Source organism: Aulonocara stuartgranti (genome assembly GCF_965226115.1).
Source record: "Aulonocara stuartgranti genome assembly, chromosome: 11".
NCBI lineage: Eukaryota > Metazoa > Chordata > Actinopteri > Cichliformes > Cichlidae > Aulonocara > Aulonocara stuartgranti.
This window is the reverse complement of record NC_138947.1, coordinates 12,949,233-12,971,549: the sequence shown is the minus strand read 5'-3', so window position 1 is coordinate 12,971,549 and position 22,317 is coordinate 12,949,233. Positions and strand designations below refer to the sequence as shown.

The 22,317-nt window shown below is 42.0% G+C and overlaps 1 protein-coding gene across 1 annotated transcript in view; it reads right to left on the bottom strand.

The window, feature by feature from the left end:
- The window catches only part of kcnn3 (potassium intermediate/small conductance calcium-activated channel, subfamily N, member 3), a 58,832-nt gene extending 37,424 nt beyond the window's left edge, over positions 1 to 21,408 (bottom strand). The window contains 5 exon segments of the mRNA XM_082550768.1: positions 5,329 to 5,424; positions 19,132 to 19,550; positions 19,553 to 19,646; positions 19,648 to 20,252; positions 20,869 to 21,408. Of these exon segments, the coding sequence (XP_082406894.1) occupies positions 5,329 to 5,424; positions 19,132 to 19,550; positions 19,553 to 19,646; positions 19,648 to 20,226 (1,188 nt within the window). The 5' untranslated portion in view covers positions 20,227 to 20,252; positions 20,869 to 21,408.
- Between the last annotated feature and the right edge of the window lie 909 nt (positions 21,409 to 22,317).

Below are 22,317 nucleotides of genomic sequence, written 5' to 3'. Positions count from 1 at the left end.
TGAATGACACTTATCACTTTGTTATGTTCCTTGGATGGTGGCATTCATCTGGATGTTACTTTGAAGTGTACCTAAACATTAGCACAAGCGCACACTCGGTGGTTTCTAAATACACCTCACCACACCCCAAAAATTACTAAAGAAGAGCCCGAGGTGTTGTCCAGTAGCTCCAGTCTGGGAGATGAGCAGGACCAAGCCCGATCAATGAATGCCCCACCCTGCAACCCACAGGACCCAAAGGATGTGCTGCCAACATCCCAGTGCCAGATATCACAGTACACCCTGAGTGGTCCTGTGCCAGTCCTCTGATGGGCTGCAGCTGTTTTGGCAGTTTTAATGTTGCTGGTTATTGTGTGCATGAATGAGTCTGTGTGTGTGTGTGTGTGTGTGTGTGTGTGTGTGTGTGTGTGTGTGTGTGTGTGTGTGTACGTGTGTGTACGTGTGTGTACTTGTAATATCCTGTTACATGCTGGACAAAATGCACCGGCAGAGTGTGTCATAATCTGAAAATGAGATCTTTATTGAACAATACCTTTCATTTTGCACAGCATTACTTCTCGTGTGTGTGTGTGTGTGTTTGAACCATCCAACAATAAAAGGCAGAGGCACACAGGCACACTTTATGTTGACATGCATCTAAGCAAACAGGCAGCCTTGAGCAGCCAGCATAACTAGCATGCATTTAGTGGATGCATCTCAACATTTAAGCACATTTGTATGCATACAAAAAAAACTACAAGAAAATAAACTGCTACCTCTCACTCTAATGACACACTTTATATTCTAATTCCTGTTTTAATTACATTTTGTTTTGAAAAAACAAAACAAAGACATATTTAGGAGTGAACCCCACAAATAAAACCCATGCAAATTTACAAGAAAGAACTAAAAATTTATGAGAGAACACTTGAAAAGTTTTACATCTTAGAAAAGTCCTGCAAGTTTACAGAAAAAAAAAAATCACAAATTTATGGGAAAAAGATCCATTCAATGGCACTGACTCATCTACTGTGAAAATGTTCAGTTTAACAGTGGAAATAAACTTGTTTACAGTCTCATATAAAAGCCGTTTTGCCCTCTGAAGCTAACTTCACCATTTGTGATGAGTGTACAAAGAAACTTTTATCCAAGTCACCCATAATCAAGGGCCTCATTTTCTACATTAACGAAAAGCACACTGAAGAGAGAGCTGCTCAGTATCTCAAGCAGGTACACACATCTAAGCCTATTTTTCTAGAAAAAAAGATCAACATCGCATTTAGCATTGTAGTGAATTATAGTACACCTTGCTAAATAGGCAAGTAAGCCAGTGATCGGATTAGCTGATAATTCCCCAGCTGTAGTACAAACTGGCCAGTTGTGGTTTTAAAACACATTAAAAAATGAATTGACGGCCACAATACCAAATTACAGGACTGTATTTGAGTTGTTTGCTAGTATATAATGAGCGAGCTGGTTTTTTTAGGTCTATCTGCCTCTGCTTAGATGCAACAAAAGCAGCAGTGAAATAAAGATTTTGTTACTGGTCATCAGTGCCTGGTAAGCACAACACTTCTCAGCCGTCTCAACCTTTGCAGTGGTTCGTCTCTTTCTGGGCATCAGGATTTCAAAAATGATTATTAAAATGAGTTAAGTAGCTAAAGATATATTTGCACACAGGTTATAACTATGGAACTAAAATAAAAAGTGTTATTTTATTGCATGTGAGTGCTCTGAATGAGTACTCAATTCACTTTTATTTTTATAATTTTATCATTTATAAGATTATTATATATTGGTACAGGTACAGTCTCCACTGTGTTTGTGTAGGTTGAAACAGTTCACTTTGTAAATAAAGTTTACCTGTAGAGAGGTTTGTGTTATAAATTTTTCTTTTGTGTTGTGAAGAAATATGTCAATTCCAACATGTACTTTTCGAAAAACAGCTGCGCTTTGAGGCCTCAAGTACACGTGCCGTTCTATAGTTTGTTTATGTGACTGATATAATTATAAATATCTGCTGTATAGTTATGTGGCAGCATTACATCAAGTGGAGTGTAAATAATGTAGCAGCAGCTGTCAGCACTTGTTCTCTATAAGTTCACTTTGTAGCAAACGCAGGATGAGTGACTGAGTCGATGGAGAAGTGGAAAGACAAAACACACCCTAAGGTTCAAAACGGTAGTCAGCATCAGTCATTGTAACATTTCTAAACAGGAGATACACACAATCAATATTTAATCATCCTTAATTTTTTGTGGCTGCTCTAGTTCGCGAGGCACCAGGAGCAGGCAGACACGTCATGAGCTCTACATGATATAATGCTGAGAAAGGCTCTGTTCCAGGAAGTATTATTACTTCTAGACCAGAAAAACCTGGAATTTAAGGCTTTCACGTCGACATTTGTTTATTTAAAGTTTAACTATGCTTTAGTTGTGTTTCTATATGCAGCGTTTCTGGTCAAACATTTGAGGAAAAGTTACGATTATTTCAGGTTTCCTCAACTTTGGTTTGACTCTTAATGGAATGTTTTAGAAAATCTGATCACAAAAATATGTATTACCCCTAGTTGGTGTGCGGTTGCTAGAGGTTGCTCGCTGTTGCTGGGAGAAATTGATTGTGAAGATGATGCTGCATTAAAAACCTCCTTGCATTTGCTTTGGTTTAAGGTAGACTGCCATTATCGGCTGTAGTTTGCATGGAAGACGTTGACGCTGCAAACACTTGCCAACTAACCAGCTAGCAATACTGAAACGTAAGAAATCTGATAGCGCTGGTTTAGCTCACTTGTAAGTCACCCATATGGCATAAGGCTAATGCAGAAGCCATTTACTTACTGGATACAAAGACAATTCATCTTCAAATTAAAAATTGTGCCTTACTGCTGAAACCAACATGTTTGAAAAGGGGCAGCTTTTACTTTTACTTTCTCTGTTTCCAGTTTGCATCAGTTTCACAATTAGTAAAATGTGTAGTTTGCAAGTGTTTGCACAGAAAGTGTGCTAACTACTGTTAGCGAATCATTTGCAGACAAGTTGATATCTTCCATACAAACTATGGGCAACTGCATCAGTCTCCTAGCAACCAAAGCAATTGCATGCAGGTTTACAGTACACCACCATATACACATCTTTGCGACCAGTTTCACTTAGCAACGGGGATTGGGGGAGGCTGTATTACAGGTGGCTGGGTCCTAGCAACCAATTTCATCGTGATTCCCAGCAACCTTCAGCAACTACTGGTTGACAGGAACTCGGCAACCAGGTCTCTAGGCTTAGCAATTCTTGTAAGTACAGTGTTACCACTGTTAGTATTAGAAACAACATCCAAAGGAAGAAAGAACAAATATATAAACGTCTGTCAGCTTACATAATGTGTGTAAATGATCACCATTCTAATTCACCCATGAAAAGTGATTGTAGGTAAACCCCAACATTACCACCCCCATCCATCTGGCATTCCCACCCAAGTATACCTTGAAGGTATTTTCCCCAAACTCCTAACTTCATTTAATCAAAAGGAATTATTCCTGAAGTAGATTAACAGAACACCCTTTTATCTCTCTCTGTTGGCCTGACAGTAGCCGCTCTCAATCTCCTGTTCTTCTGTCAGTATTAACGTTCCTGTCACGTGTGGAAGCCACAGCATGTGTGGGTGGATGACTGACTCTGTATGTGAATGAGACAACACATTTGTGAGCAGAAACGAAGGGTCTTTTATCAATGAACGCTAAACCGCATCTACGTTTATTCACTCGCACCACTTCCGCGCACTGTTCTGGCTTCTTAATACTGTCCAAGACTAATTACCAGCCTATCAGTGCCTGTGTACGACAGTGAATAAAAAATCACCGAGCAGTTATCGATCTGCGAACGGAGAGCCTGAACCTCAGAGCAGAACTTTAATAGACATTTCCAGCAACAGCCAAGCTGTGATGTAATAAAAAAAATCACAGCATTAAACCAGCACATCGTTAGATGGATGAGTGTGGCTCCGTGGTTTCGTTGGTGGGTGTAATAGCTGGTGTGGGGGTATTCATTGGGTCTGATTCCCGCAAGGCTCCCATAAATAGTCAATGCACATCGATTGCAAATGGCTTCGGATGAAATCCCCGGCTAAATGACTTTGCTACCATTGTATTAGTAAAATGACAAAACAGCAAAACAGATATCATGAAGCATGAAAGCCTTTCTGATTGATCATTTCAAACTTACAAGGGGTTGTAAGGCTGTGTTTGTGTGACTCGTGTGTGAGTGTTTGCATATTTATTTGTGCTTTTTGTGCAGCTATTGAATGACAGGGCTGTAATTGGCTGAATATGTATTTAACATTCAGTGTGTATGTACTTCACGCAAAGACTGTTTTGTTGATCCCACAAAGACTGTCATTAATGCCATTAATTGGCTGGATTCGACACACATCTGGGTCCCTCTGTCTCAGAGGGCTAAGGGATGATAACATAATGTGTACAATTTGGACAGAGCACAGATGAGGCTCACAAGAAAACACTCCTAAAGAGAAACACAATAAACATAGCTGCCGTTTCAGGAACTTCCCAGATTCTAAAATGTAGAAATTTAGAAAAAGAAAAAAAAATGCCTGAACTTTAAACTAGACACCCGTGCATGGGCTCATCATATGCTATTGGCGTCACAGAGGATTCAACCCCTGGTCTCCAAACTGACAGCTCTCTGCCTAACCCACTGCATCACATCTTATTTCCATCCTTGGATTTCTTAGGTTTTTATAACATCTTACACAAGTCACTCCGTCTGTCCTGAAGAGACCTCAGACTGTATGTAAAAGACATATCTGAGTGAGAACTGAGGATGCTCCAGACTGACTACTTTACTCTAAATTGGACCATAAATTACAAAATAAGACTTGACGCCACTCATTAGAACGTGTTTACTGAGGCTGTAAATAAAGAAAGGAGTTTTGTTTTGTTGTATGTTGCAATAAAAATCAGGCTTCTTTTTGTGACCTGAGGGGTTGCCCCCGGCCGGCCAGTAGAAAAAAGTGCAGGTTTAAGGGGTACAAACCTTCATTTGTCAGACTCCCTTTGTTGACCAAAGGCTGGCATTATGAGCTAAATTTTCTAAAGCCCGGAAGCAAAGCCCAGGGGAGGTGCAGACGTCTGGTTCCCTCTTAATTTGAATCACAATATGCAGAAAGGTTATCATGGATTTTCTTTGTCCAGTAGTGCAAAAGAGATATTGCCTACCCAGAGATTTAATAGCAACTTGTTGTATTACAGTCTGCTATGTGTGTGTGATTTTTTTAAATTTTAACTTCATCTTTTTGTCTGGATCAGTAAAGCGAGACACAACACATGCACATATGTTTTACCTGAACCTCCCGCGCGTGGTAAGCAATGATGAGCCCCAGCAGGATGACAGTGGACAGGCTGATCAGACACTTCAGGGCCAGAGAGTACATGGAGCTCTGTAGAGAGAAAATTGAAACACTTATCATTGGAGACACGACATTAGAGCACAAATGTAATATGCACAGATTGACTTTGCCATGACGGTTGGTTTAATATTCAGAGTACAATGACGGACGACAACACACGCTAACAGCCCCTCGGGAGCGCCGGGACATTTCTCCGTGGCCTGAGGGTCATTCTGACCTGCCACGAACAGTCATCTTGACTAGCAATACGTAGCATGCAGGAACGACCTCGCACTGACCTCTGCTAAAGCACACACAGACTGGCACGCACACACATGCACACACAATTAGCCTTATATTATTACATAGCCTTATATTATTATACTTATATTATTACTTATACTGCTTATATTATTATAGTGAGCGATGTGCATATTTGGATGCAGTTTTTTGAGACTAAAATGTTTAATGGTTGAATAGGAAGAAAATTATTTAACATTTAAACTAACTATGGATGTTGATCTTCATAAAAAGTAAGGGGTAGTTATAACACGTACAAGGCTGTGTGAGTATGTGCTACTGCTATTGTGATTTTTAATAGTGCAGAGTGCATCCATAGGCATGGGATATTTTGAAAACTAAACATGCTTTTCAGTCACAAAACTAGTTTGGTACCTGCTACAACAAGAGATGCCATCAAAATTTAGTTTTGCATGAACAAGGTGAACTTTTGCATGAACAAGGTTATAGCTCCCCTCTGATTAAGAGGGGAGCTATGACTATTTCCAACTCTGTATGTTTTTATGTTTGGCAGCATGATTCACAGTTCAAAGTAATACGTATTAATCTGATGCTGGGCTGTGGTGCCGTCTCTTGGTTCATCTATTGTCTGAAACAATGGATGTTTGTCGCTTGTTTGTCTTCACGTGCGTGACATGCCACTCTTAAGCCATACGGTGTAATATGATGTCGGCCTACCCTTTGAAGCTACAACAGCTTAAACTCTTCTGGAAAGAGTTTCCACAAGGTTTATGGGTGTGTTTGTAGGAATTTTTGACCATTCTACTGTGAGGTCAGACACTGATGGGTTCACAGTTTCCGCTCTACTTCATCCCAAAGGTGTTTTATCAGGTTGAGGTTAGGACTATGCAGGCCAATGAGGTTCTTCCACACCAAAGTCGCTCACCCATGTCTTCATGGACCTTGCTTAGTGCACTGGTGCTCAATCATGTTGGAACAAGAAGGGGTCATCCCCAAATTCCTGCAATGTTAGGAGCATAAAATTGTCCAAAATGTCTTGGTATGCTGACGTATTAAGAGTTTGTATTACTGGAACTAAGTGAAAGGAACTCTTCATACACTAAGCCCAAACCCTGAAAAACAGCCCCACACCATAATTCCCCTCCACAACACTTAGCACAGTGCAGTCAAAAAAGTGTTTAAGCACTTCAACGTGTTAATTCAAAGTTAGCATCAGAAACGGGGAGAATTTCCACAGCAAATCTTACTAATGAAGTGGCCGGTGAGTTTATATATACACTCAGACCCACTTCATACTGGGTTGGACCTCTTTTGCCTTCAGAACTGCCTTAATTCTTCACGGCATAGACCCAGCAAGGTGCTGGAAACACATTTTGCTCCATATTACAATGATAACATCACACATGCACATTCACAATGTGGATCTCCTGTTCTACCACATCCCAAAGGGGCTCTATTGGATTGAAATCTGTTCACTGTGGAGTTCATTTGAGTGCATTGAACTCCTTTCTGTGTTCCAGAAACCGGTATTTCTAATGATTTGCGCTTTTTGACATGGTGCATTATCCTCCTGGAAGGAGCCCTCTGAAGATGGGTACACTGTGGTCATAAAGGGATGGACATGGTCAGCAGCAATACCAGCAGCCTGAGCCACTGATGCAAGGCAGGATGGATCCATACAGTTATGCTGTTTGTGACAATCGAATGACCCTACCATCCAAATGTCAAAGCAGAAATCAAAACTCATCAGACCAGGCTATGTTTTTCTTCTATTGTCCAAACTGCTGCTAACTGGCTGTTTTCTTTTTCAAACCATTCTCTGTAAACCCTACAGATGTATGTAGGAAAATCCCAAAAGATCAGCAGTTTTTCAAATACTGTGTGATAAAAACAATCGTGCCACTCAAAGTCACATCAATTTCTTTTCTTCCCCACGATGTTCAGTTTAAACCTCAGCCTGTCTTTTATGAGTACATGTCTACATGCTTAAATGCATTTAGCTGCAGCCACATGATTGGCTGATATTTATGTTAATGAGCAGTTGAACAGGTGTGCATGCATACATACAAAACAAAAAATAAGAAAAACATCTCATCCATGTCCATGGACCTTGGTTTGTGCACTGGTGCACAGTCATGTTGGAACAGCAAGAACAGCCATCACCAAACTGCTCCCACAAAGTTAAGAGCATGAAATTGTCCAAAATGTCTTGTTATGCTGAAGCATTAAGAGTTTGGTTCACTGGAACCAAGTGAAAGAACCTCTTCTGTAACTAAGCCCAAATCCTGATCCTTGAAAAATGTTTTATATTAGCTGTGTGTTTGATTTTACACTGATTTTATTTCCACTCAGTTCAGTCTGCTTCACCTAAAACAACAGTCTTAAAAAAAACTTGAATGTCCAGACTCAGTCACTAGGCTGGTTTCACAGATGTCCCACTCACTCACTCCTCTCTCACTCCTTTGCTAAAATAGCATCAGCACTGTTGTTGCAATTTCTCAGCAAAGACAAAACAAAAGCCAGTTTCAAAGAACAGAAGTTGAATGGTTGCTTTTCGCCTATCAATATCTTTCTGCAGTCGAGCGTTAACTCCTTGTCTGGTTTCACAGGGCTTATAATCAACGCCCAGTATCTTCCAATCAATACGACTCATAGCACTTATTTGGCTTCTCTAACCCCCTCACCTTTCACACTGCGAGAGCAGCAACACTTACGTGTGCTATCATACGCATGTTTGCACACAGGTACACAACACATTTGTACATTTGGTCAGAATACACTGGGCTACACACATCTGATCTACACAAAGAGATTCAAAGGGGAAAGTGCATTCGATTAATTTGTTAGCTGCTCTCCGGAGAGTCTGGTCGTCCATTGGAGAATACATCTATACTGATAATGACGTATCTGGTTGTGTTAATATAACGTAAATACAGGAATGAATCAGTGGATGAATGTGAGAAAGAAAGATTTCAGTGTACATTTGCTAACAGTATTAAATGCAGATCCACAGACTTACTAAACCTATAAAAACTTCATAAGCTTCAGATCAAACTACACTGCTTTCACGCTTCCTTTTCATCCGTCACCAGTTAAACAAGTTTTAAGTGTATGACCTTTTATCAGAAATTGCATTTGTTTCATAGCAGTACACTGGATGGGTTTAAGGAATTCATTACATTTTCATTCATTGCAAATGTTCCGTTTCAAAGGCAAAAATAAAAATAAAAAATCAGCACATAAAAGCAAAAGCTCAGAAACTCAAACAAACCGGTCAGCTTGATTCATTTTCTAATTCTTTAAAATAAAGCTTGCCAATCCGACTCATTTGTCCACATCAGCTCAAGGTCTGTGTTTTGAAATGCACAATTGAATAGACACACGCATATCAAAAGAAAAAATAAGAAACTCAAAGCACATTGGCGGGACCAGCAAGGTCACACACCGAGCGCAACAGCCTTATGTCCTCCGCCAGGAAAGACCTGAGCCACCTTAAGACTTAGGCGGTAGGTTGGGGGTAAAGTGGGAGACTGTTGAGCATTAATCACCACTCTTTAATCCGGGTCTGCACTCTGAGTTTAGACACATATTACTCAGTCTTTCCTCCGTGGTGTTATTAGACAGAATCCACATTGCATTTTGGGTTCATGAATATATATTGCAACTCAGCCTGCTGGAAAATAGAGTGTGTTAGTGTGTTATTGTGTTTATTTAGGGTCTCTGTCTATGCTTCGTGGCCTTAATGGTATTAATTCAATGTCAAACAAACACACAGAAGCACGCACAGAGTCTAGTTGGTTAATACACACTGACGTGCTCCTCTGTTGACTGTAATTAGAGCAATCTGAGAATGAATCTGAGGCTGGGTTCCCCTTCCGCCGTTCATATAATACACTAAAATGCACATGCTGTATGGATGTATTCACATTTGTCACTCATGTCAGTGCATTTATGAGCCAGCGCACAACACTGGGAAAATATCTAGCTTTGCCTCGCACTGATTTCCTCTATCAGCTTACCCGAAGCTGTTGTCTTTCTGTCTTTATTTGCTTGTGCTTGCTTGTCTTGTCTCGGTCTCCTTCTCCACTGTTGCTAACATCTCATTTGTACCCACTGAAGCAAACTAGGTGCAAAGGAAGCCAACATTGTTGTGCTAATGAGAAAAATGCTGGTTTCACTCTTGGCTTTCAGCACCATATCTGTTTAAACACAGTCACACTAGTGAATTGCAATGTGATGGGAGATTACGTCCCCCTTCTCTCTCTCTCTCTACGGTCTCCCTTCTCGCTTTCTTCGTTTACACCCAGCACTCTGTTGGTCGTTGGGATTTTTTGACAGTTGTCTCATTACACTGTCAAAAGCATTTTGTTTGCCTGTTTGCACTTCACTTATTCCACCTGTATAGTGAATAACTTAACTGCAAAAAGGAGATATATGCTCCTACTGGCGCGCCTTCTGTTCATTTCAGCTTTTTTACAGTCATGATTTTTTTAAACTCTAACAGGCTGGCATGGGTCTATTAGTTTTTAGTGCCACCTTTTGATTCAAGTGTTTGCATTATAAATGAATGCGCCAGCATTAAAGTCTTTATAGACAAAAGCAGCTTCACTTTAATGTCAGTGCAGATGCGAAATTGGTGGGATGCAGGCTTGACGGCACGCACGTACTGCACACGCGCTACAGTCTGTACTCTGTGCATGCGCGCTCCTTTCGACTTCTAGAGCCTGTGCACATATTTGCAGACACGGGTCGATGATGAACTTTACATCACATGATTCCTTACAACAAGCAGGACTTGTGCCTTAATTAAAAAAGTTAAAAAGCTTTGAAACTGTGATGTTTCTGGAACAAGTTAACTTTCTGCCACTTGGAAAATGTTTGCTATCTTGCTGAGAGAGCAGCTTAGCGTGAAGGCTGGAAGCAGTGGGGGAAACGACTGTAATGGTCTGTCCAAAGTTCAAAAAGCTCCCACCTGCCGGCACCTCTAGCACTCACTAATTAATGACAAGCTGCGGTTTCACAGGCGGATTATGTGCAGGGAAATTTCTGGGCGTGTCCTGACGGCTTTCTTTCCTTACCTACGATTTGTTTAATCCTTAAATATATATACCATGAGACAATATTACACCCTGTCTAATTAAATCATGTAATTCAATTAAGCTCTCAGCTTCCTTGTTTTCTTCAAAGTGTTTTTTTTTTCATTAATGTCCTGTAGTAGAGATTTCATAAATGACAAAAAGCTTTGTTCATTTTTCCATTTTTTTCTCCAATAAAAAGTAAATCTGTGCTGACTAATTTTGGATTGTAGATCCCAGTCCATACAGTGTTACAGACCTTATATGAGAGAGACATGCCACTCAAAGAGTGCTGAATACAATGATGCTACCACTCCCTCCAAAGAGCCAATCACCTTTATCAGGAAACAAATGAACCAATCATGTTAATTCACTGACCCCAGCTAATAGTCGAGGATCAGTTTCTGTGTGGTAGCAGGAATGTCTACATGTTGCAAAGTCGTAGTTTTTCTTGGCGTACTGTAAACATTAAGTGTGTCGAAGTGTGTGTAGTACAACAAAATCTAAAAATGAAAAGTTTCACTTTAATTGAATTCATTTGAGGACATATTCGGGATTGTTTGCTAGTTTTTGTTCAGTTTAACTTGAAATAAAAGTCGATTGTAATGTGTTGGCAACGCCTCTTCTGATTCATCTCGATTTGGTCTGAATCTTTTTAAGACGAAGTAACTTCCCAGCTGCGTTAATAAGACAGGTGCTGATTGGTGAAACTTGCTTCCAAAAGGATTTTGTTACAACAGCATATGACGGAGTAGGCTGCCTGTAGAAACAAATGATCAAAACAGACTTCAACTTTATTTGGTATTGTTATTTTAAATTATGTTTGCAAGCAGAATGATATTGATACGTGGCTTAACCTGCCTCGTATTGGTGCTGGATTGCTGGTTAGAGAAAAGCAATGCATTTAAGGTTTAATCTGCTCATAAACAGAAATGTAAGGATTAATTGTTTATTGAGTTACATGCTCATCAAGTGATTTCGTGATGAATAACACCAACTGGATTTTTGTCACAGTGGGGTTGCCAGGCAACGAGCAATGTGCAAACACAGGTGTAATTCATTTAAAAAAAAGTGATAAATGGCTGAATTTCATTTGGCTGCTTTAGTTTTAATAGTACTTTTACTGTAGGCTCAATAACACACTGCCATCGCTTATAGTGAGACCTGAGAAAAGTGCAATCATTGCAAATGCTCTTAGTAACACCTGTGCTTTAGCGGTGCTCATCTATGGAAACAGCATGCAGCTCCCTACCACAAATCATATATGCAAGCTGAAGGGAAATTTTCTGTGTCGCACTTAACCTCTTAACATTCATAGAGTCACCTGTGACCTGTTTCGGGTTAGGCTGCGCTTTACCCTCATCCTGGACAAGCACAGTTTAGGAAACTGGAACATAAACATAGAAGCATTTTGACCTCAGAGATAACAGCGTTGATAAAAAATGGGTGAATGTTAACCTAACACTTCACCGTCCCACACAAAAGTGGCTGATATGGTTCATATAGACCATATCTTGTGCATCTGACTGTTTTAGGTCAATAAGCCTGTATAACTGCGTAATAAAACAGGGAGAGGCATGACTTTTACTTCAATGGCCACTGGGACATAAAACACCATTCAAATGTGATGAAAACAGACAAAGCAGATAAAAAAAAGTTTGGTAAATAGTCTCAAAATAAGGTGTTAAAAAACTCCCTGCATGTTCTACTTTTACTATACACAAGATTACAGCTAAATTTATGGCTCAATCCACGGTGCTAACATTATTCGATGCCTCTGGCCCATCCCACCAACAACAATGACTGAACTTCATTAATGGCTGCAGAAGACTTAGTTATAGAGGTTATTTAATACACTGTTTTTAGCCACATGGATACTAGAAACCGCACTGCACATCCACCATAATCAAAGCCTAAACAGTTAAATAATGAACTCAGCATGGCTAAATTAAGGTTTTCTAAGTAAAAACAGTCCATTGAGTCTTCAAGCTTACAGAAGTAAGCAAACTTCCAAAATGTGCACACATTTGGTTTAATACACCAATTTAAATTAAGGACTTTTTTTAAACAGTTGTGAAAATGAACTGTGCGTCCATCTCTGCAAAAACTGGGAAGCATGATTTGGGCTTATCCAGGTAACTTCAAAATGTAACTCGGGGTTTTCAGTATTAAAAAAGTGGTTCAGTTGCTACTGGGGGACATCGTCATGGTAACTTCTGCTGCTGATATGACCTGTTCTGGAGCGGGTTATAAGATAAGATAACCTTTATTAGTCCCACACGTGGGAAATTTGTTTTGTCACAGCAGGAAGTGGACAGTGCAAAAGTTATGAGGCAAAAATTAGAATACAATAAGAATAAATACAGTACACAACTGTACAGAATAGAATAAAATAAAATACTATATACAGTAGAATAAAATAAAATAAATATACAATAAGATAAAAATAGAATACAAATACAAATACTATATACAACTGAGTAAAAATACAACGATGTTCAAGATTATAAATCAAGAGGTATAAAATCACCACCTACAAAGTAATGTCACCATTCTTGGACTCTGTGGAAGGATAACATGAGGGTCTGCAGTTTTTTAACAGTGTCTAAAGTCTTTGTTTCTCTGATAAAATTCAATAAGAATTCGAAGATTCTTAGATGAAACAATTGTATTTTCCTACACTGAATTTGTTTTTATATTTAGTCTTTCGGCTACTCTCAGAGCCTTAAACTGCACCAGGGCTGCAGCAGAAAAAATACACACTAAAACTATCTCATGCACATCTCAATATTACTTTGGTGGAATAACACAGATTGTCCTGTGCCCTAATGACCGAGCATTCATTACCGACTAAAGCAGTTAAAACACTCGCACGTGCATACAGCACTATTTAAGTCTCGTCTACAGTTCAGTGCTTCTCCTGCTGCAGACACTCATGCTCATGCTGATTTGCCTTCAACTACCGCGACGGTTTCAATCTGCACTGTGTGTTTAACGTCTTCAGATTTTTGTATTATTATATTTTTATCTTTTGTAAAACCAGGCGCTCTGCTGCCAGTTCACGCATCCATGTTTGTGATTGGTCAGATGCTACTAATGGCACTCTTTCATGTGAACGTGCTCGAAGCTAGGTTGATAATTGAGTCAATAAGCACTGTCACTAGTGTGACCGCTTAGCCTGATTGCCAATGTTAGTGTAAGTGAAGCCAGATAACAGAAAGATATCCTGCGTATGTTAACAGGGCCCAGACTGACTGACATGATTCCTGGTTTGGCTGTTTTGAAGCTGATGATTGGCTCTTTGGTGCTCCTTTGTTGGAAATACAACTTACATATGCTTGTGTTTCTTCTTTTTCCTTTCTTTCTTAGCCAGCTGTGCATAAGTGTGTGATTAGCGTATATTGATCACTGGCTCTGTGGACAACATGCAGGGATAATGAGCTTTTTGAGCTTCTTTAGTTCAATTAGCAGGGAGACACACACACAAACACAGACAGGTAGTATCTAGAGGGTTTCCCCCAATTGCCCCTACCTCAACCTTATTGACACAGACATGAGAGAAAATACGTGTCACTTACCACGCGGTTGTAATGAGTATGTGCGTGTGTGCACATGTGTCTGCGTGTGATGTAATGCCTTAGCCTTGGGGGTCTCTCCCTGTCAGAGTGATGCCTTCTTGCAATCAGTCTCCAGGGAAACAGGCAATAGACAGAAGCGATGTCACCCTTCCAGGGTAAACACACACACACGCACCATACGCATACACTCGAATGCACATCGGCATACACCATTACGGCCATACACACTCAATTAAATCCAGACAAAGGGAGATGTGGACACACACACATTAGCAGGTGCATCCATGGGTACTAACGTGACAGAGCTAAATACATAAAGACACACACTCCATATGTGTGTGTGTACACAGAGGAGACCCTGTGACGTGAATGTTTACCATCAGAGCACACAAGTTTTAACATAACCATGTAAGTACCAGCACTTCCACATACAGCCAGAGGTTGCTTAGCCTTGTTATGCTCAAACAAGCATATTTGTACCTGTTAGTTGTAGGACCTCTGGGATCTACAGTCGCTTAGAAGTCTGTGATCTAGAAGATGAAGGCAGTGTGTAATGGACTGAAGGAAAAGGGAGAAGGTTGAGAAGGAGAGTAGGTGCAGTTGCACAAAAATGCAGAGATGGCTGATAGCTTCTTTAGAGAATATGGTGGGAGTTTAATTCCCTGATCGACCTCATGTACTGTCTCTAAAGCAGCGTGCAGCCACTGTAAGTGGACCAACAGAGAAAATGTGCAGAAAGGTCTACCAGTAAATGTCAGAGATAGCAGAGCGAGGGCAGAACGGGAGGGATGGTGGTGCTGCGGAGGGACTGAGGAAGAGGTTTTAAGGCTGCTGAGAAGGCAATGACTCTCGTGGGGGGATGGAGGCATATTTAAGACTCGCCAACGGAGGGACTTTCTCTGACAGTGAAAGGAAGGAAGGAATCGAGGAAGCAAAGGGGAAATAGGAGGCAGCATTGCTGATGCTTGTGTTGAGAAGCAGACAGAGGGTACATACTCACACTTGATACCCTCACACATGCCAAATGCACGCATTGATAGTGTGACAGGTGAAGTCAACAACTGCAGGGCATCGCCTCAGAATAGCAGCGTTGCAAGCCTGAAATGTGGCTTGGAGCTTGGCCCCGAGGAGCTATGTGAGCCTCTGTGAAAGATCTATTGATCTGACTGTGACAGCCCACATGCTAAGGTCCCAAGTGTCCAAGGGCCCCAGTTATTCTCAGACAGAGACACGTGTCAGACCAGGACCCCCTGTTCCTCATCAAAATAATAATAGAAGCATATAGAAGGCTGTCCTCACACTGCTGTTAACATTTTGACATGTCACGATCCTGGGTGTGTGGCAGTGACACTGATCATGAGGAGAGGTCACAGAACATGCAGAGTTAAAAATGCATGACAACAAATTAAAGGCTCAGGTTTTTTCTTTGAAGCCTTTTGGGCAAAAAGTCACCATGAGCCAAAAATTAAATTATTTCACATTCATGAATTATTTCATCATTTAATATTCTCTCTACATAATCTATCTAGGCTCAACAACCGTGCCTGAATATTTACAATGCAGGAATTTACAGCTGTGCCTTAGAGCGCTGAAGGCTGTACAAGATAATAATTTTTATCTGCAATCAAACTTTGTCCTACAGAAGTGGCCTTCATCATGGACTTGAACTTAACTTAAATTGCAAAGGCTGATAACTGAAGATAGAGGCTGCACAGCAATGAATGGAAAAGTCTTAGATGTGGCAAATAAGAGTGTGCTGATAGGGTTTGTGCTGTTTCTGCACAGGAATATAGCTTACTCACAATACCCACAGTCACGAAACACTGTGTCCTCCTCAGTTAACCTCTCTCCATTTACCCTTCCAACACACAGAAACATGCACGCTCCACACAATCCAGCCAACTCTGTTTGGTTCCATTCTTATTCTTCATCTCTATTTTTGGGAGAAAAGCTAGAGCAGCTGGACCTTCAGAAAAAAAGTGCAGAAGCTTAGGTAGAGCTACACAGACTGATCAGTATACAGTGACATTTGCTTTGTAGCCATTGTCAAAGAAGGGAGACCTAAAGGAGCCATTAAGAGGCTATATTTATACACGTGCATTATATATTTTCAATCTATGACGAATGATCTTAACCGATCGTATTTCAACACGAGCTCTCAAGGATGGCTTCTCTGAAAGGCAGCATCCATTTTCAATAAAGCAGTTTGCACAGCATGTGTATGCGGAGGTGCACGGTGCATGTGCGTGGGTGTGATTATCAATAATCAATGGAAGAAATCACTCAAACCTCGCCCCCTAGACTCGTTTAAAGCAGCGCGCGAACCTCTCCTCCTTCCACCCATTCATCTTCCCAGCACGATTGTTCTTTCATCCTCGGGATCTCAATCCATTTTTTTTTTCCACAACAGCCAGCAGGCTTCTATCCACCTCAATTATCTAAGTGAGGGTTTTAGCTGTCTGATGGGACTCCAGTGTCTGTTGGAGTCAAACCAAATACGCAGCCATAAAGAAGACAGAAAATTTTACAGTCTCCATTTAAGATGAATTTTGATGCACACTTAACTCTCTGGATTCTCTCTTTAGAAATGCAAGATGCTGAAGACAGACCGCGATGTTTTGCTACATTTCATATACGATTTGTTTTCCCCCCCAATATGCCCTGATGATCAGAAATTAATTAATATGGTGAGAGTGCTGACAAACACTTTGATTACCCTGCTCGAATTCACTCATTCCATTGATTCGTATTGATAGATAACGCAGCCTGTTTGAGATGAGGGCTAAATTGATTGTAGCTTAAGAACCTAAATCAGGCTTTTCATTATCGCCTTTTTCCTTTTTTTCTCTCCTTCCACAGACTTTCATTCTCACCCAGCCGCTTCTCTCTTCCGATCACACTCCCCCAGTTTGACGCCCACTGGAAGAGCAGCGGAGCAGAGGGAGAGAGATAGTGAAGGAGGAAAAAAAAAAGAAAGAAAGAAAGGAATGAAGAAAACAGGACAAAGAGACAGGCGTGGAGTTGAAATAGAAAAGGCCCAGGCAGAAAAAGAGGGCATAAGTCTCTGCCATCTCCTTCAGGGGAAAAAAGAAAGAAAAGGCAGACAGAAGAGAATAAAAGAGAAGAGGAGGGATTGAAAGGGAATTAGAGACCGTGCACTTTCATTAATAAAAAAAGGACCTCTAAAGCAGTGATTTTTGTAAAGTAGAAGAAAAGACACAGCAGGGAGATTTTTCTAGCAACGGCATTAACAGAAAGAGTCCGGAGATCGCAGACTGCAAACAGAAACACAGGTGGAGGGTGAGAAAGATGGGGAAACACACCCAGTTGGGCTATTCTAACAAGCTACCTGTTAATCTGTGCACTCAGCTGATCTCACAGATTATTTCACATCATTGGCGATCCATGTATGACAAGCTGCATAAGCAGAAGTCATGTTTCCACCTTATGAACTAAAGAAAGCAAAGCCTGTGTCATATCTCTGACCAAAAAAGGGAGGCTAGAATGAGGACAAAAGTGTCTCACAGCAAGGTGAGCACAACATGGTCCGAGGCTTCCTGACACACACGCGCACACACAAAATAAACAGAGAACAGCAGCCAGGGGCCTATTCAGCTTATTACACCCCCCATTACACAAACAAATGAGATCCTGGCCTCCTTCTGATAATCTGCCCCCTCCATGTCCTTAGCATCCTTGCATTACATCACCCAAAAGCAGTAACTGTCAAGCTTGGTCATTGCAATAGTTGTTGCAATCATGAATTCAGTGACTAAAAGGTTCATCTGCACCGCCTAAACCGGGTAAAAAATGGGGTGTCCTAGTGACTTGGAGGGTCAGTAATCGTACTACCTAATGTTCAAATCTGCCTGATGACCTTTGGGACATGTAATCTTCTTTCTTTCTTTATCCCCTACATTTCCTGTCAGTGTTTATGGGCTGCTTGTAAAATAAAATAATAAAAAAAGCAAAAGGCAAAAAAGCCCAAATAAGACAAAGTTAACCCAGGAGATTCTAGATAAGCACCAGAGATATAACCATGACATACATGACAGCCGTCAGTCATTATGCAAATGCACTGTTTATAAGGTTGGGGAAACCTGCAGTCAGCTCAGACTGAAGAAGTCACTTGGATGAGTGACAAAAGGTTTCTCCCACTGAAAACGCCACGTCCAGATGAACAGAATCAACTTTCTGGGAAACGACAGCCTTGTTTCATAATTGTTACGCATATGCAATGCAGCTACATTAACGTGACACTGTGGTAATTTTGTGTCATACCTCTAAAAGCCTGGGGGGATTGATGACAGACAAATTAAAACAAAACAACAGCCAAAACTAAAGCAGCAGAGGCAAAGATATTGTGAGTATCAGTCCTTAGCTAAAGACACTGGCTCCTACAATTCCCACAGGGGAACTTCATAATGTCTTTCTCTAGACCCCTCTGCCTGATAAATTCACAGGCTTGTCCACACTCCAAGTTTCTAACGCATGCTTTCTTGTATTAATTTTCAAGTGTGAGCTGAGGTAACCCTCTTCACTGTGCTATGTCATCATCAGGCTTATTTTCTAAGACATGGCTGGAGTGCAGCTTGGTTTCCCAAAAGACAACGACTGCGCTCAGTTATCAGCGACTAGATGACTTCTGGGCAGTATTTTCTGAGGGAGAGCTGTCAGTTTATGTTTCTAATTTTGTGGTCTGCCTCCTTAAGATTTCAACTCAGGAAATAATTAATTTTATTGATGGTTAGAACATTTCAACACATGGCCCAGCCCCAGCACTAAGCACAAGTGATCTTTTTATTGGTGTGTCTTTTTAAGTGTCACTCATTTGTGTCCCTCACCTTCGTGTACACGCCCCACGACAGCTCTGTCTCAATCACCATGACTACGATGCCAAACATTCCAAAGATCAGGGCGTAGTCGCTCAGCCGCTTCCTCTTCTCGAACAGCGCCCTGCGGTGCCCCAGTTTATACCCAATGTTTTGGTTCTTTCGTTTGGGAGCCTTGGAGGTGCTGCCCCTGGCCCCGGTACCCACTGCCCCAACTCCTCCCTGCCTGCTGCCCCTCCCTGACTGCGAACGCCTGCTCTCCACTAGTGCGTGGTTCTGGTGGTAGATGGACATCTGGTTGGATGTGGAGTCGGTGATGTCATAACCTCCTCTGAGGTACGGGGAATCTTCTTTGGATGAAATCACAATCTCTGGTGGGCTCTGAATTGGGGGTTGGTTGGTGGAGGACTGGGTCACCGAACAGGTAGGGGGGGCTTCTCGCTGCCGGTCATGCCCCCCAGCAGCAGTTGCGCCAGCAACAGCTGAAACGGCGCCCTCTTTGGTTTCGCTGCTGCTGTCTGACTCGATTAGGTTTCTCCGGGATGCGCTGAGGCGGCTCAGGGGCTTCATGACGCCACCTGTGTACTTACAGGAACTCATGGCAATCTCCGTGAAGGGGTTACTGTCCCTACGGTGAACCAGAGGGCTGGCCTGTCTGTGTTTGCACCCCCTCTCCCTGTCCCTGTCACGCTCTCTGTCCCTCTCCCGCTCCATGGATGGCGAATGGGACGAGTAAAAAAGGGCATTGTAGACTGGGGAGTTGTCCCCACTCAGGCTGTGCTGTGAGCCCAGACAGGAAGAGAGTGGGGTGCTGGTGGGGTGCAGGGCATTGGGGATGGGTGGAGGCAAAGGCTGAGCTCCAGCGGAGGAAAGTGGTAACTTCGGGAGAGATGCTGGGGGCAAGTTGGGCGTGGCGGGCGAGGGGGATGAGGTGCTGCCGTTTAGACGGTCGAGGCTTGATCCTCCCATGTGGTTGGAGTGGTTTGATCCTGGCTGGGCGCCAGCAGTGGACGGATGGGATATACTGCCCAGGGGAAGGAGGAATCGCTGGTCCTCATCCTCGCTCCCTCCTAGCAGAGCCAAGCTCAGAGAAGGGGGAGGCTCCATGATCACAGCTGTGGCCGCACACCTGTCTAGGAAGAGAAAAGAGAGGAAATATAAAGTGGCCCGCGGAGAAAACGATAGAGAATACAGGTTCCTTATCGTAATGTGGTAATGAAGGACATACAGAAAAAACAAAGGAAGGAGCAGGAAAACATTGTGATGGATGGTTAAAACAAATGAGGGAGAAGACTGAACTCCAAAAGCTGAGGATGTGTGACAAAGAGGGAACACAGAGTGAAGACAAGTGGTCATAATTGGGGAATATGTTATTCCTTGAGTCACATTTGAGTCAGTTGCCCAGTCAGCCTCTCTCAGCGCTTCCCCTCTCGGTTTCCCAGTGTCTTCTTGTTCTCTCACATCCCACAGTGCTTCCAGCAATCTATTCCATAAATGTCATCTGTGTTGTTAGCCAGGAGGATGGTGCAAATCCTCTGGCTTTACACTATGAAAATGAGATCAGCCTCAGAGACTAAAGGATAATAATTCCAGATCAGAGCAGAAGTGCGAAAGCCTCAGTTAACCATAAGTTGGCTTGCGTTTTAGTATCCTCTGATTGATCCAAAACAACAGCCTACTTTCAGTATGATATAACCAGACACCTTCACGACCACCCATCTCCTCCTTGACTGTTTCCCATATACCTACCTCCGACCTCTTCTGCCTCGGTCCCTTTTCCCCCAGGTTAGTTGTGTCGAATCACGGACTGGATGAAAGCAGACCACAGCACTTTTTCTTTTTCATGTTGTCACGGCCATCCCATCATCTTTTCGCTTCGTCTCCCTTCATATAGGTCCTCCACAGGTCTTATCTCTCGAAAATGCGCGTCGCTTCCCCGCTGATGATGGCTCCGTCTTCCGCTCACCTGATAAGATCAGTTTGTCTCTCTCCCAGTCATCGGTGATGTATTGATCGTTCCCATTTTGATCCTGTCAGTGGCAATCGGCAGTGGATGAAGCGGAATAATCCATGGTGACTCGGATAAATCGGTCAACCTGTGGCTGCACGTAAGCAGCATGAAACAGGAGGTGGTGGGGGGGAAAGACGACGGCGTGGATGTGAAGTAAGAGTCCCCAGATGAGCTGTAAAGTCTGCGATTTAATATGTGACTCCACCGACAAACACTCAATCTACGGCTCTCCGTCTCTCCGACTCTGTCTCTCACTCTCTCCTCCAACTTCTCTCCCTCTTTTCTCCGCCTCCAGACCTGCCGCTCACTCCCATTGGACGGAGTCGGAAAGGCGAAATAACAGGTGGCAGGATTTTTAAGATGTGGCCACCAAACGGTTGTCTAGATTTATTGTACCGGGTTATTTCGGGGTTATTATTAAAACCAGTGATCCGTGTGGCATTCGTAGCTGCTGCCTCTGTAATAAAGACTATATGAGCCATTTGTTGTTGTTTTTTTTCTTTATGGCACCTGTTGGAACACGGCACTGAAGGATGCTGGGACCGCCAACTCCACGTCAGAAAAACACGCAGAGAAACATTTCCAGAACAAACACACGTGTAAGTCAAAACTGAAGTGGAGGGGAGACACATGCCTAAGACAAATATAGATGTTAATGCGGGTCTATAAAAGCAATCCTGCAACATCGCTTATGCAATATATGTTTGAAATCATTTCATCAAATTTTGATTGATTATAAGGTGAAACGAATTACTTTCAGAAAACCAGTTTAGATAATGCCGATACATTTAATCTGAGACCATTGGCTGGTATGTTGTCCTTGTCTTGTCCTTGTCTTCCGGGCAAGGACAGAGAGACTCAAGAGGAGCTTCTATCCCCAAGCCATCCGTGCCCTAAACACACACACCCGCCCGCTCACATCATCTATAATTGACTGAGTCAGGACTGAGTCAGGACTCTTCCAGACACTAAACCAAGGCACAATGTACATTTCAATTCCTTTAATTTTAAATATGTTTATATTGTCTATCCTGTAAAATAGTCAGATGTCTATTCATATTAATGTACAGAATTCTCCTGCTTGCTGCTACTACTGCACATTCACCCAATGTATATATATATATATATATATAATGTTTTTCCTCTACACCCCCCCCCCCCCCCCCCAATTTTTTTGCACATGTCGA